The 14,548-nt window shown below is 38.8% G+C and overlaps 1 protein-coding gene across 1 annotated transcript in view; it reads left to right on the top strand.

Moving 5' to 3' along the window:
• The window catches only part of CNTNAP2 (contactin associated protein 2), a gene marked incomplete at both ends in the record, with an annotated part of 1,153,104 nt that overhangs the window by 936,364 nt on the left and 202,192 nt on the right, over positions 1 to 14,548 (top strand). Inside the window, one exon of the mRNA XM_084260050.1 lies at positions 4,569 to 4,725. Within this exon, the coding sequence (XP_084116176.1) occupies positions 4,569 to 4,725 (157 nt within the window). The remainder of the gene's footprint in view (positions 1 to 4,568; positions 4,726 to 14,548) is intronic.

The raw sequence follows: 14,548 nt of genomic DNA, 5'->3' as shown, positions 1-14,548 counted from the left end.
CTGCCTTTTAATGAAGGAAGAATGAAGAGCAAATTGGAGGGAAATTTGCAACAAGGAGGACATGATGAATAAAGAATTTTTTAGCTTCTCCAGGTAATTCACACGTAAGGAATACAGTCAGAAGCCCACTGGAGGCTGTGTTGTGAATGGAGCTTACTTAATGCATAGTGCCATGGAGCATCTGTCCGCTTTATTCAGTTCCCTAATCTGAGTTCTCTTGGTACTGCAGCTTCAGTTGCTGGCACTGAATAGCTTTGAAACAACAGCTTTAAAATGTTGAATGTAGTGCCATTTTTATTAATCAGTTGCATTTAAAAATAATAAAACCAAATGGTTTTATTAAATGCTCAGTAGAATATAGAGTGTGCTTTCAAAAGTTACACGTTTTGAGACTGTTTGGCTACATTAGAAATAAATATATTATTGACTGTTGAGAGTTCTGTTCATACTACATTAACTTTGGTTTGGTATGTTTTTATGTTAAATAAAATGATACATTTATGAGATGAAAAAGGAATTGCTTTTTTATGACACTGAAAGATCTGTGAGAATACAAAGTTCCCCTAGTCCTTTACATTTTTCTGAATATTCTGTAGAAGGGGAGCACTTCTTGGTAGAAAGCACTGATGACCAGATTCTTTACATACTTTGATTTAATAACTGCAAATCTGAACTAACATTGTACATGGATTTAAATAATAACTCGTATTTTGTATTAATAGTAATCAAAGCCCAGCCCCGCAAACCATTTCAACCGCTGTTAACTGTATTGCATATAAATATTAAAGGCTTTTGTGTGTGCATGTGTGAGAGAAAGATCTGAATCGCTAAAAATATGCTTTTAATGTGATGTTTTGTCCATACTCCTATGTCCACATGCCCCATTAAAATAAGATCAGCCATTTTGTCCTTAGAAGACCGTTCTCATACCACAGCTATTAACTTTGTCTGTAAGGTTAACGAACCTTCTAAAAACTAAAATCTGTGTCCATTTTCTTGATATCCACATCCTACTGTGATGCCATCGTTACTCTGACACAGTAATAAGTGCACAACACCTTGCAAGTGGCTCCTCCTCAAGAAGGAAAAATGGAAAGGCATCCTGATCTTCTCTTAGTACACATAAACCTAAATGCTTCCTACAGCAGCCCTAGAAGAAGAGCTGTTTTGTGCCCAGAGAAAAGTTCTGCATCAAGACTTGATTCCAACCAAAATCCCAAGGCAGGTAGAGAGTATCAACACCCACTCCTTCTTCTCATGATGCTATTTGTCCACAAAAGCTTGGGGGAAAAAAAAAAGACAAAAAAAAGCAGTCAATCACTAACAAGAACAAAAAGTTATCCCACGACTCAAAATTTGTTCCTGTGATAGAAAACATTACTTCAAAACCAGAAGAAATATCTTCTGGTACTACTGGTCACAGCAATACACTTGACAACTTTTGTATATGTATAATTTTTTTCCCCTACTGTCTTTTGTCCTTAAACTGAATTTATGTACTTCTAATGCCATATGCCATTGATATTTTAGCAGAATGTATGAAAAAATAGTCTGCTGCTTAGAATGATATCCATTAATGATCAGGGTTCATGTTGCAATGCATACCACTTCAACTTGGATCAACCCTTTCCAATAGCTTCCAAAGCAGGAAATAAATAAGCAGAGGACTCTGAAGTAGGACTCGTCCTCAGAAGGAGATTACAGAGCTATAAACCAGGGTGAAATGTGGGAGGGCAAGAGGGATCCTATTTCTAAAAATGCTTTTACCTGCATGATAGTTCCTTCTCTTTCTTTTCTATTGTTCTTTCAGTCTCTCCAATGCAGGCTTTTACTATTTTGCCCAGTCATAGTGGCGTCTTCAGTGTATTACCATGCATTCCTGATGGGGAGCTTATGAATACTACACTCCTTTTTCTTGTCTGAAGGAAGCAGGACAGCCACAAAGGGCTCTGTTCTCATTGGGCTGGCACAGAGTGATGGCACACAAGTGTTGCCCCACTTTTTTCTTTTATTGACCACAGACTATCAGGGAGCTCCAGGGTCCCTTGTGTGGACCACTGTGGTGCAGGAGGGTCTTATGTGAGGCTCATCCTATTTCAGTGCACAAAGTTATGTCCTAATGGAAAGTCTGTCCCACTGCACTGGAGCCAGGTAATGGGAGCTGCCTAGCAAGGGCCCCTCTATTGTCTAAGACAATATGCTGGGCAATTCCAAACTGCTGGTGGTGTTCAGAAGGGCCATGCTGGAATTACTGGTTGTGGAGATGGCTAGCAGAGTATGTGCTGAGTGCAAACTTCTTAAAATTGTATGTTTGCTTTTTGACCTTACTGGAAATCTAATTGTTCATGTTACTGTCTTCCCAAGTCCATTTGTGTTCCTAAGCCTGTGTGTAGTAGATCTTTTCTACAGAATGAAGAAGGATGTGTCCAAATGGGGCCAGACCTTTAGCTAGTGCATATGCACTCTAAAAACAATAGATGTGAAAAATGGCTCTGTCTGTGCCAGACTACATTCTGGGTTTAAAACTGGACGTCATTTGTCATTCATATGATTTAAAACATGCCCTGTTTGTGTCTGTCATAGTGGTCTGTGACACTCATCACTGTAATCTGTAATTCTGCCATCACTTTCATCGACTTTAATAATTTCTTCAGGTTTCTGAATTTTTAACCCTCTTTTAGATATTTCTGAGTAATTTGTTTCCTTCTGGTGCTTCATTTAGCGGTTTTGCTTCTCGGTGAAGTGCTTCCTGACTGAATTGTGCAGTCCTTCACTAGACAGGAAGGGTGTAAACAAGAAGAATTTTCACTAACAGTCAGAATTACAGCATTTCCAATATAGCATAAGAACTAACTTCAGAGATGAGAGGAAAAAAGTACACAGTAGGAGATTCAGACATCATTAATATTGTAGTTGGATCCTATATCAATGAAAGCAATTCTGTCACTTACCCTTACATGCTTATTAGATAATCTTTTGGAAGCCAGGGCTATGTACTCTCCTATCCAACAGATTATATTTCAGATTGGAAATGCTGCTGCAGCATTCACACGACACACTTCTACCTTGCAGCACTTAGTTCCATAATAATCAAGTCACAGAGGCTGGAATGACCAATTTGGGGTTTAGAATCAAGTCACGCATACCCAGTGCATTAGCGCAGGACTAAATGGTCATACTGTGCAGCATAGTAACATCTAATAAAAACCTTCAGCCACCATGAATTTTTCACATTACTTTTTTTTTCAGTAGTGTTATTTTATATGATGTTTAACAATTCAAAACCATTGAACCAAGCATTTTCAGAAAGCTGGGGGTTTTGGTGTACAGCTATTTCATTGCATTCTATTTCTGGAATTTAATTTTCTTTATAGTTCTGTGTGAATTACTTTCAACATATGTCTGAGATAAGGAGATTGATGGTCTAGCTCATCAAATCTAATTATGAAATGGCTATTTTTAGGATTATGTATGTAGTTTTGTGGAGATACATGTGAGGTACACAAAGAGAAAATCTTGAAAAGTAGAGTATCGCTTATGTAGGATTTTACTTGTAAAATTTATTAATACGTGAAGTCTATGCAAATAGCTTTGTTTCATTTAATGAGAAAATACCAGCAGCAGATTAGGTGAGGGAAAAAGATATTCCAAAGAACCATGTTTATAGGCTGAGTTCAATCGTGTTTTCTAAATCAGTGAGATAAGTACATTGAGATGGATTGAGTTATTCACATGGGTTTGAAGTTAACCTCGTATTTAAGTGTCTTGCTGAACTGGAGGAATAAACGAAACTTATAAGGGCCTTTTTTTTTTCAAATTAGAAATTAAGATATAGGTATTTGTTTATTTATTTATTTATTTATTTACACATTAGAGGCTTAGAATTAGCATTAGAAATAAATTTACAGCCATATATAGGAAAATGCCCGGTGACAGGCCCAATGCCAAGAAATACAATTATATCAAAGTTCAAATCACCTTTGCTTAGATATTAAATAATTTATACTTCAAAAAAAATGCTGAGATGCTTTTAGAATTTTATAGTATCTCTTTATGCTTTCATTTGAACCAGCTGGAGAGTGCATGATGAACATGTTTGTTTTTCAATGAAGACAGATTAATTTCCAATTAATAGCTGCTATTTTTAAAAAAAAGAGAGAGAAAATGAAAGCATCTTTCTGTGCAGCATTTGTGATCAAATATTGAATAATCCATCTGATAGCTTGCTATAGGAATTTGAAATTAATTTAAAATAATTATGGAACCTGCCAACATATTTTTATAACATAAACTGAGAAAACTAAAAAGCTAAACAAAGAGCATGCAAGATAAAAAAAAATTAATCATTAGAAATTGTGTTAATACAGAAAAGAAAATATGTTTTGTTTACCTGTCAAGGTCCTTTGAGTTGCTCAGTAGTAATGAATGCATTTCTTTGCCAGAAATGCAGTATCGCTCTCCAATTGTGTCTTGCTAATATCTTCATATTAAACATCAGAGCCCATTTAATACATTATGGAGGTCTAGCTCTTTAATGCATCATAACCTTGCAATTTCTTTCCTTACAGAAGGGAATCCATATACCTGGTGGGTTGGAAAAGCCAACGAGAAGCACTACTATTGGGGTGGATCAGGACCTGGTATTCAGAAATGTGCCTGCGGTATTGAGCGCAACTGTACTGATCCCAAGTACTACTGCAACTGTGATGCTGATTATAAGCAATGGTGAGTTGTTTACAAGAAGGCAGGGTGAGAATGACCGAAATCTTTTAACTTTTACAACATTGCCATTATTTTTAATGTCTTTTGTTTCTGTGTTTCCTCTTACCAAAGAACAAAGGCAAAAATACTACATTTCTGATCCTCCCTGCAAGGTCTCTTTATTTTCATTTTATTCACAGTATCTGTGACTGTAAAAAAGAAGGAGTGTATTTATGCTTTCATGTCAACTGAGATATAGAAAAGAATGCTAAAGTTGTGGTCAAGTCCTAAAATCAGAAAGTCCAGAATTTTGGCTGCCCGTGCAACTTTGCCTCCATCATACTCGGTTATATTACAATCTGATATTTAATTTTATCTCTGCAAGTTCATTTCCCCCCAGAATTTCTCCCTTTTGGACTGGTATCACTGCATTTTCTTGTAGAACGTAAGAGATATGAGTTGAAATCACTCATCTAGTGACTCCAACCCTCATTATCCATTTTTCATGAGAAAAGTGTGTTAAGAACTCAGAGGAAGCTATTGCACTTGGCCTTTTTGTTGAGAATACAAACCTATAGCCCATTTGGGGTGAGACAGTGACAATTGGTTCTAGTTTCCTCTCTAATAAATAGTATTGATTCATCCCAAGTGGAACAATTATAACAGAGAGACTGAGAAAGGCCTACCCCAGAGTATTTTACAGCCTGGTAACAGGGGCAATCTGCTGTGAGGTAATTGATGTGGGTTTAAATCCCTTCAGGCAAAAAATAGAATTAAAACTGCATTTCTGATATCCCCCATAAACACACTAACAATGAACCAACCCATAAAGCTGATACTCATTTTTGTGTGAGACCCGCTCTGTGCTCTTAGAATGCTTCATTTATAAGATTTAACTGTGTCTCTTTTATCATGACAGACAGCATGATATTTTACATGGTATGAAATATTCAGTGACCAATTGGAACCATACTTCTATGAACACTTTTTCCATTAATAGCAACATGTTGGCAATTGAATCAGTACTGGCTCATAAAGTATTCTACCTTGAGAAATTCATACAGTTATTGATGAATAGAGAGCTACAGAAGTCATTAGAATTCTGTATGTCAGAATATGTGAGGGATTTAAAAAATGAAAGAGTAGGAAGAATCACAGAATAAGTGTGGTTGGAAAGGACCTCACAGTTCATCTCATCAAACCCCTCTGCTCAAGCATGGCCACCTAGAGACAGTTGCCCAGGACTATGTCTAAACAGCTTTTCATTATCCCCAGGCATGGAGACTGCAGCTTCGCTGGGCAGTCTATGACAGCGCTCAGTCACCCACAAATGAAAAAGTGTTTACAAATGTTCTGAGGGATCCTCCTGTGTTTCAGTTGGTGCCCATTGCCTGTGGTCCTGTCACTGAAAAGCCAGGCTTTTTTCAGTGGTGTCCACTGGCTCTTTGCACCTTCCCTGCAGGTACATGTTGATGTGATCCCCCTTGAGCCTTCTCCAGTCTGAACAGCCTTCACTTCTTCTCCAGCTCTCTCAGCTTCTTTTCATAGGAGAGTTGCTCCAGTCCCTTCATCACCTTAGTGGCTCTTCATTGGACTCTCTCCAGTAATTTCATATCTCTATTGTACTCGGGAGCCCACAGCTGGACAGACTGCTCCAGCTGTGTGTCCCAGTTTCAACTAGGATAGAGTTAATTTTCACAAGGAGCCCAGACAGGTGAGTCAAGCTGGCCAAGGGTGTCTTCCATGTAATATCATGGAGGGGCAGCTCTTCGCAGCTTCCAGAGGGTCTGAGTGTGGACTGTCAGTCATCGGGTTGGTAAAGTCCCCTGTGTTATCACTGTTGTGTATGTACTAAGCCCTGTTGTTTCCCTCTCCCTTTTCTGTCCCAACGAACTGTGCTTACCCCAACCCCGAGATGTGCCTTTGTCTGCCCATTCTCCTCCACGTCCCACCCAGGGAGGAGTAGCAGGCCATGCATGGTGCTCAGCTGCAGCTGTGGCTGAGTCATGACATTGTGGCATCACCAGCACTGACCAGAGAGGAAGGACCACTTCTCTCAACCTTCTGACAATGTTTTACCTAAGGTAGCCCTGGATGGCTTGGCTGCAAGGGCGCATCACTGGCTCACGTTCAATTTGTCTTCCACCAGGACCCCCAGGGCCTTTTCTGCCAAGCTGCTTCCCAGCTGGGTGGCCACCAGCACATGCTGGTGAATTAAGTTGTTCTTCCCCAGGTGTGAAGCTTTACACTTTTCCCCGTTGAACTTAACGATATTTCTGTGAGCCTATTTTCTCCAGCTTGTCAGGGTCCCTCTGGATGGCAGCACGACCCTCTGGTGGATCAGTCACTCCTCCCAGTTTGCACTGGAATCAGCAGAAATGAAGTATGAAAAATACAGAATTAAATTAATAAAGGAAATTTTCCAGGCCCTGCAAAAATTAGGATGTGGGAAGTCAAACATTGCCATGGACATTTCCACCTCAAACTTTGACATTGTTAGGATAGTACACTGTTAGCTGTGACATTCACTGAACTACAGAACACTACACAGAGAGATCAGTGTCAGAGACAGAGGAACCAAAACATGGTGCCAAACTTCAGAGCTAGAATTAGAGAGTGACTCGAACATGGGTGCTAGAGCAGTGTGGAAGGAGGGAGGTGGGTTTGTTTCTGTGACAAAATGGTACTGATAAAAGATATTGTAACAATAATTATGATAATGGCAGAATTAGGAGCACTTATGGTTTTCATTGCTTGAGGCACTGGATGCATATCCATGAATAATAGTCTCTGTGCCATATGTTGACTGTTTTCTTTTATGCTGAGGGAAATACATGGGGGAAATAGCACTGACTTTTCGTAATTTCTTCTGTCTTCTCTAAGAGTTACAGATGACAATTTAATAAGCGGCATTCACTCAATAATCTTTTTATGTATCCTCTATTACCCCTGTATACACTGATATTGTGTGGAATCTACTAATGAATAGATTAATACAATTATTTTATTTTTTTAATCTAAAGTAGGATTTCTATCTGTGGTGGGTTGACCCTGGCCACCAAAGCACTCTGTCACTGCCCTCCTCAGCTGGATAGGGTAGAGAAAATATAACAAAAACCTCATGGGTTAATATAAGGACAGGGAGAGATCATTCAGCAATTACTGACACAGGCAAAACAAACCCAACACAGAATAAAATTAATCTATTACCCAATCAAAACAGAGTAGGATAATTACAAATAAAACCAAATCTTAAAACACCTCCCACTACTCTTCCCTTCTTCCCAGGTTCAACTTTACTCCCAATTTCTCTATCTACTCCCCATCCAGCAGCACAAGGGGATAGAGAATGGGGGTTGTGGTCAGTTCCTCTTGAGTTGGTTTTCTTCTGGGGGAAGATTCCTCACACCCTTCCCCTGCTGCACCGTGGAGTCCCACCCACAGGAGGCAGTCCTCCACAAACTTCTCCAACATGAGTTCCACAGGGCTTCAGCTATTCACCAGCTGTCCCAGCCTGGGTCACTTCTGTGGGGTGCAGTCCCTCAAGCCCAGACTGCTACAGCATGGGTCCCCCACAGGGTCACAAGTCCCCCCAGCAAACCAGCTCCAGTATGGGCCCCTCTCTCCATGGGCTGCAGGTTCTCCCAGGAGCTGGCTTCAGTACATTTCCCACTGGGGTAAAGCATCCTGCAGGAGTCTCCACCTGCTCCAGCACGGGGTCCTTCATGGAGTGCAGGTGGAATCTCTGCTCCCCATCATCTTGTATGAGCTGCAGGGGGACAGACTGCTTCACCATGGTCTTTTCCATGGGCTGCAGGGGAAACCTTTTCACTCCTTTCTCCTGCTGCAAATGCCGGGTTGCTTTTTTTCATTGGTTGGTTCTTGGGTTGGGGGTTGTTTGGATGGTTTTGGTTCCTTCTTAAATAATTTATCACAGATGTGCTATCACCATTACTGATTGGCTGGACCTTGGCCAATGCCAGGTCCATCTTGGAGCCAGCTGGTGTTGGCTCTAAGATCTAGGGGAAGCTTCTAGGAGATTCTTACAGAAGCCACACTTGCAGCCTCCTCTCCCCCCAGCCCTTGCCATGCAAACCCAAACCCCTGTCAGAATAGATATAGAACTACCAAAGGATAGATACAGAACTTCCAAAGGAAGGCATTTATATGGTGTTTCTCTGGATATATCAGTTTTCTTCTGGAAAACTACTGTATATCATAGGACAAATTATGAAAAATAGTTATACAACTGGATATTATATTTTAATCTCTGATGTGTGTAAATCACAAGAGGAGAGCCTTATAGTATTTAAGGACAATTCCTTAGAGGTAAAAAGGTTTTAGTTTAGGATATTGGGACCATTACTTCATTACAGAGGAGAGCATGATGCAAGGATCCCCAAGCAAGGGCTGACTTAGATATGTCCAGAGCTAAAATCCAGGCATTGTGACATGGACAGTAGTAAGCCTTTTTAATAGAGTTGCTGGGTATTCCATCACAGCATGGAAATCACTATTGGTACAGGGATCTTTGCAGCTTATGATGAGCAGGGGTCTCAACTCAGAGAATGACTTTTATAGCAATCCTGTATCTTGCCATAGCTGGGAGCATTTTGATCATGGTATGTTCACAATGATTTTCTGCTCCTGCCCAGAGAATGTGAAAAAGTTTATATCTTTTTTTTTTTTTTTTTTTTTGGGGGGGGGGGAAGGAGTGGGGAGAGACAGTGGGGAGAAAACAGTAGGTAAAGAAACAACTGTGTTAGAAAAGGTAAAGAAGTAAACTGGGAGAAGTCTGCTTAGTGGAAATGAAAGGCGAAGAAAAAGATTCAGATTTTGAAGTGCAGGGCACTCTCTTTAAAGGAGATTGGGGACCCACTGCAGAGTGGGTCAGGATGAATCAGAATGATATAAGTAGAATATTGTCTGCAATTTTTCTTGTAGAAGTTAGAAATTGTGTTAGAAATGAGGAAAGGAATTGCAGTTTGATGAACAATCTCATAGCAAAGGCAGTTAAATGCTCCCCTGGAGAACCGGATTCTAACTCTGCTTCTGGAACCACATTCTTGCATAATACTTGGCACTTCACAGAGCAGTCATTAGTTGGATCTTCATTTTCTGGATACCGAACTGAAAACCCAGAGGTCCAGTCTATGGAAATACTGAACATTCGCAGCTACAACTGGAATAAAGGATCACTCTTCTCTGAATATATCTACTGCTGTCCTCCAAAATGAAACAAAACAAAAAGCCTGTAGGCATCTCACATTGAGCACTAAAACTGTATGTGTGCTTTTAATCTTAACATCTTTCAGTCTTGGCATCTGATGTGTAGCATGGAGATGATGCCAGATACTCAACTCATGGAGGTATTGCAAAGATAGGTACTGATTTATGAAGCAATCATCTACTGCAGTAATGAGCTCTATAGAAAGTCCAATGAGAAAATGCAGTCTTTATAGAAAGAGTTAAAATGTGCATTAAATATAAAATCATGTCCACATATTGAAGCATGAGAGTAAATTAGGATGCTGAGCAGTGCGGTGTTTTACTAAATGAGTATTGTCTGCCTCCTGTAATGAATGATGCTGGATAATAACCAGTGAGCAGTCAAGGACTATATCATGGCGAGAGGTATAGAGCACAAATTAAAACTCTTTAAGCAGCCTGAAATATTTTTCCTTCCTAAATTTTGTGTTTCACCCAAATTCTTTTTACCAAGCATATGAGTAATTTGGTATAATTTCAGAACCAGATGTGTTAATTATAGACTCAGTTATGACACAATTTTTCCCAGGCTTGATATACCTTTAAATCTGGATGGTTTTTCTATTAATGCTTTTTAGAAATACACTGAACAACTTTACACCTTGTCTTTCTGAATGAAATAGAAAAGAGTATTCTGTAAGTTGCAGAGCTATTTAGCACATGCCTGATGTGTTGATTATCAGGCCCAGATGGTAGATAAGCCCAACAGTCTATATTGGCAGGGAATATGAGATTCCAAATTCAAAAGTATGTGTATTTGTACACATTATCTAAAATAGAACCTGATTGAAAGGGACATCTGTGTTATTGCTGCAATGTAAATATTAAGTAATCATTTTTTGTCATGATAAAGAAACAAAAACACAGTGAGAAGAGCTTCATGCAGGGAAATCCTACCAAAATGAACTTTAGTCCCAAATTATCCATAATTTGTATCCAAACTGAAATTAACTCAGAGGTAAGAAAATCAGATTATTTTAAAAGTTTATTTTTCCTTGCTAATTATTATTATTACCACCATCATTTGTGCATTTGCTTTTAAAATGACAGGTATTGTAGTGATAGCCAAGATGTACCAATTAAAAAGCAAATATAAAGATAGGCAATGAAATTTTGGTTCTCACTCTTGTTTGACCCTAAAGTCAGTTAAACAAGCAAATCAGTCAAAGCTTCTGCACCACAGGCTCCTTTTTTTTTTCTTATGTAGCAGCCACAGTGTATGAGAAGACATAATATAATGCTGTGCATTAATTCACTGGGAAAAGGTGACAAAAGCTTTTCCCTTACCACTTCCTGATGAGGATACATTTCAGGTTACAAAGAAGAGCACCAAATTCACTTCTGACTATTGATGTGACTGCTAATTTTTCAATAACTATTTGGTGGACCTAAAGATGATTAAAAGGGATTAAGGAGAATTTGAAGATAACAGTGGTTTAGATAAATGGAGGCAACAAGCAATGAAAGCACAAGGAAGGAGCCTCATTTCCTTGTTTATCTTCTGTCACAATTTGGAAATCAAAGGTTCTTTTTCAGAGCCTGCAAAATTTCTCAGGTTTTATGAGGTGATTGCCAGAATGCTCTTCAGGGTACATGGCCCCTTCACAATTCTTGTATAATGTGCACTTCAGAAGAAAGTTTTAGGTCATGGGAAAAGACAGTTAAACAGGACTCAGATTGGCACGAGTTGTTTGAGTGACAGGAATATAGGTAGACATTGAAATGCTGGCCTGTGGCTGTGGCAATGACAGGTAGGTCATTTGTGGTGAGATTTAACAGGATGTTAAAGGCTCCTGGAGCTGTTGGTAAACATCAAGGTTTAAGTATAGCACGTACTAATTCCCATTGAAATTATTGATATTTCAGCTCCTGACTCCCTTAGGCAAATTTGAAAAATCTGTCTGCCCTTTAACCTTGTGTGCTCTCAGTAACAGAGCTGCTGATGCAGAGACAACTGGTGAGTTGCATGATACTGGTTTTCTCCTTGTCCTTCATTAGAAGCCACTAACAATGTCTTTGGATATATTTTTACCAATACTTTCCCATCTAGGCAGCAACTAGAATTTCCACAGAGGTGTTACATGATCAGAAGTGCCTTGAGTAAATATTCTCTATGGAAAAAAAAAACCCAAACCCCAATCTGAGAACTTATAGTTGGCTCTACTTGACTGTATTTTGATTAAATTTACTTACTATTTGTAGCATCATGTAGAGAAATCTTGAAGAAGTAAAAGGGATCAAACACAAATTCACTTAAAAGAACTTGAAAGACTACAGAATTTGAAGTGAAGAACATGCATGACTGTAAAGATCATATATATATATATGAAAAAATTCCAATTTAGTAAGACTGCATAGAAAAATCAAGTGTTTATATTATATATCCATATGTTTAAGCAGTACATGGCAAAACAGACATTTTTGCTAAAATACAGAGAGCTGTATTTAACATGAAAACATACTGGTTTGTATTATATGAAAACAGAAAAGGAAAAAAATATGTACAATTTGTGATGTCCTGCTGTTTCTCTTGGCATCTGATAAAGATGGTCAACTTCAATTTTTTAGAAATTGAGGATATTTTTTAGAATTAGGTCATACCATTTTGAAAACTGTAATTCATCATTTTTTGCAGAGATTAAATGCCGTCTTCAAAATAACAGACCAGGAAACACAATTAGTGATTTGTGTTGTAATTGTGTCTGGTAATTACATCTGTTCACTGTAAAAAAGTTGAAACTTCAGAACTTATTTTTTATTTATGCTTAAAGAATAAGCTAGTTCTTTGGGTGAAGACAGGGAAGCTTAGCTGACAACTTGCATTACTTCATGCTGTTGGTTTTTTTTGTGTACTCTTACAAATCCAGACAGCCTTTTGCAGGCTTTTTCAGGTTACTTTTCAGAGTTCATCTGTACATTGACATTGGCATTAGTGTTAAGATAATGCTGGTCAATCAAAATTTAGCACTATGACAGCATGTAATGGCATAGAATAAAAATCTGCATGAAGAGGAACACTAAAAACAGAAAGTCAACAATTCAAACCTAATGAAACATTCTATTTAATGCAGCTGGTAATACTTGTATTCCAAATGATTGATAGATTTGACCTGAAACTTTCAGCAACAGAAAAGCAGGCAGTGACAAGCCAGGAGGTTCAGTCCTACTGGTTATAGTTTGGCCATTAAAACTACTCTAGTAGGGAAAAGGGTCAAGTGACTGGGTATTAAATAGGCTGCTGCCTGTTCTGCATTTCTCAGCTGTGCTCATCTGCTGTGACTGGTGTGCAGTATTGAAACAGGGTTTGCATACAAAAAAACCATGGGATCTTCCTGTTAAGTGAATTCTATCCTCTTTTTTTTTGGTAACTTTTCTACATCTTCTTTTATAGAAAGCATATATAAATTGTGTTTGCCCATTATGCATTCCTTTCTTCTGCTTCTCCCAGCTGAATGCTTTTCTGCCTTTTGGAGATGGAAAGGATAAAGTGGAGAGATGCACTTGGCCATGCTACAGGTGTGCTAAGTATTTTCAGATTGTCTTTGACTTGTGCTTCAGATCAGGGCTCTATTAGACAAGGCTGTTTACAAGCACAAAAGAGCTGGTTTTCTCCTCTGTGTCCATACTTACCATAAATACATATGTAAGATTGACGTGGGTAATGTAAAAGTTGATTTGAGAGCAGGTATAAGCCATAGCGTCTCTTGCACAGTAAATATTCAGGCTACTGCATTTATGTAGACTTTGAAAGCTAGTACCTGCTCCCCTGGAGTTATCCCTGATGTTTTTGTTGCATTGATAATGCATAGCCCATAGCTATGGCTCTAGTCCAGGATCTGGGCAAAACCCAGCATCACCAAGATTGCTTTTTCTCCTTTAGAGATGCTCAAGTACTGACAACAGCCATATGTATGCAGCTTGTGCAACATGACAAATTTGCAGCCTTAACTTATGCAGGTTGAGGGTATGAGGAGTTTGGGATTGAGTGAATCATGAAACTTGGAAACATTTCTCCTGTTTTCTTTCTTTTCCCTTCTGTGGTATTCACCTCTGAGACTGGATTGTGGCCTTGTTTATAACAAGCTAAAACCACTTGACATTTACCTGTCATTCCACTCAGTGACATTAAATAAAGTGTTTCCCTTAATGCTTGTGGCTTATGGCAGTGACCAAACAGCTGAAGAGTCAAGTCTTAGCTTTCTCCAAAACAGAAAACACGAGGAAATGTGGATGATGATGTGATACGACTGTTTGGCAATCTGCCTTATCTTGGTTAAAATGGCACCTTCTTAGTTTGTGTTACGTATTCAGTCCTGTACACTTATTTTACAGTTTCTATGATTTTTCATCCTGAAAGCAATACAAAACTAGATTAATTTAGCATGAGGAAACAGGAATCTCGATTTCTTCATGTGTTATGAGCAGAGTCTTCTACCTTGCTGCATATGTAAAAAGGATTAAGCTCTAGTAACCTATGAAGGATGAAGATGGTTCCATTCAACTTTAGATTCACTTATCATTTAGTGTGAGCAGTAACGAATGAAGTTAAAGGGAAGAGTGATGACAAGGTGTTATCCTT

This window comes from Gallinula chloropus, assembly GCF_964237585.1.
Source record: "Gallinula chloropus genome assembly, chromosome: 2".
Lineage (NCBI taxonomy): Eukaryota > Metazoa > Chordata > Aves > Gruiformes > Rallidae > Gallinula > Gallinula chloropus.
This window is presented reverse-complemented; position numbering and strand designations above follow the sequence as displayed.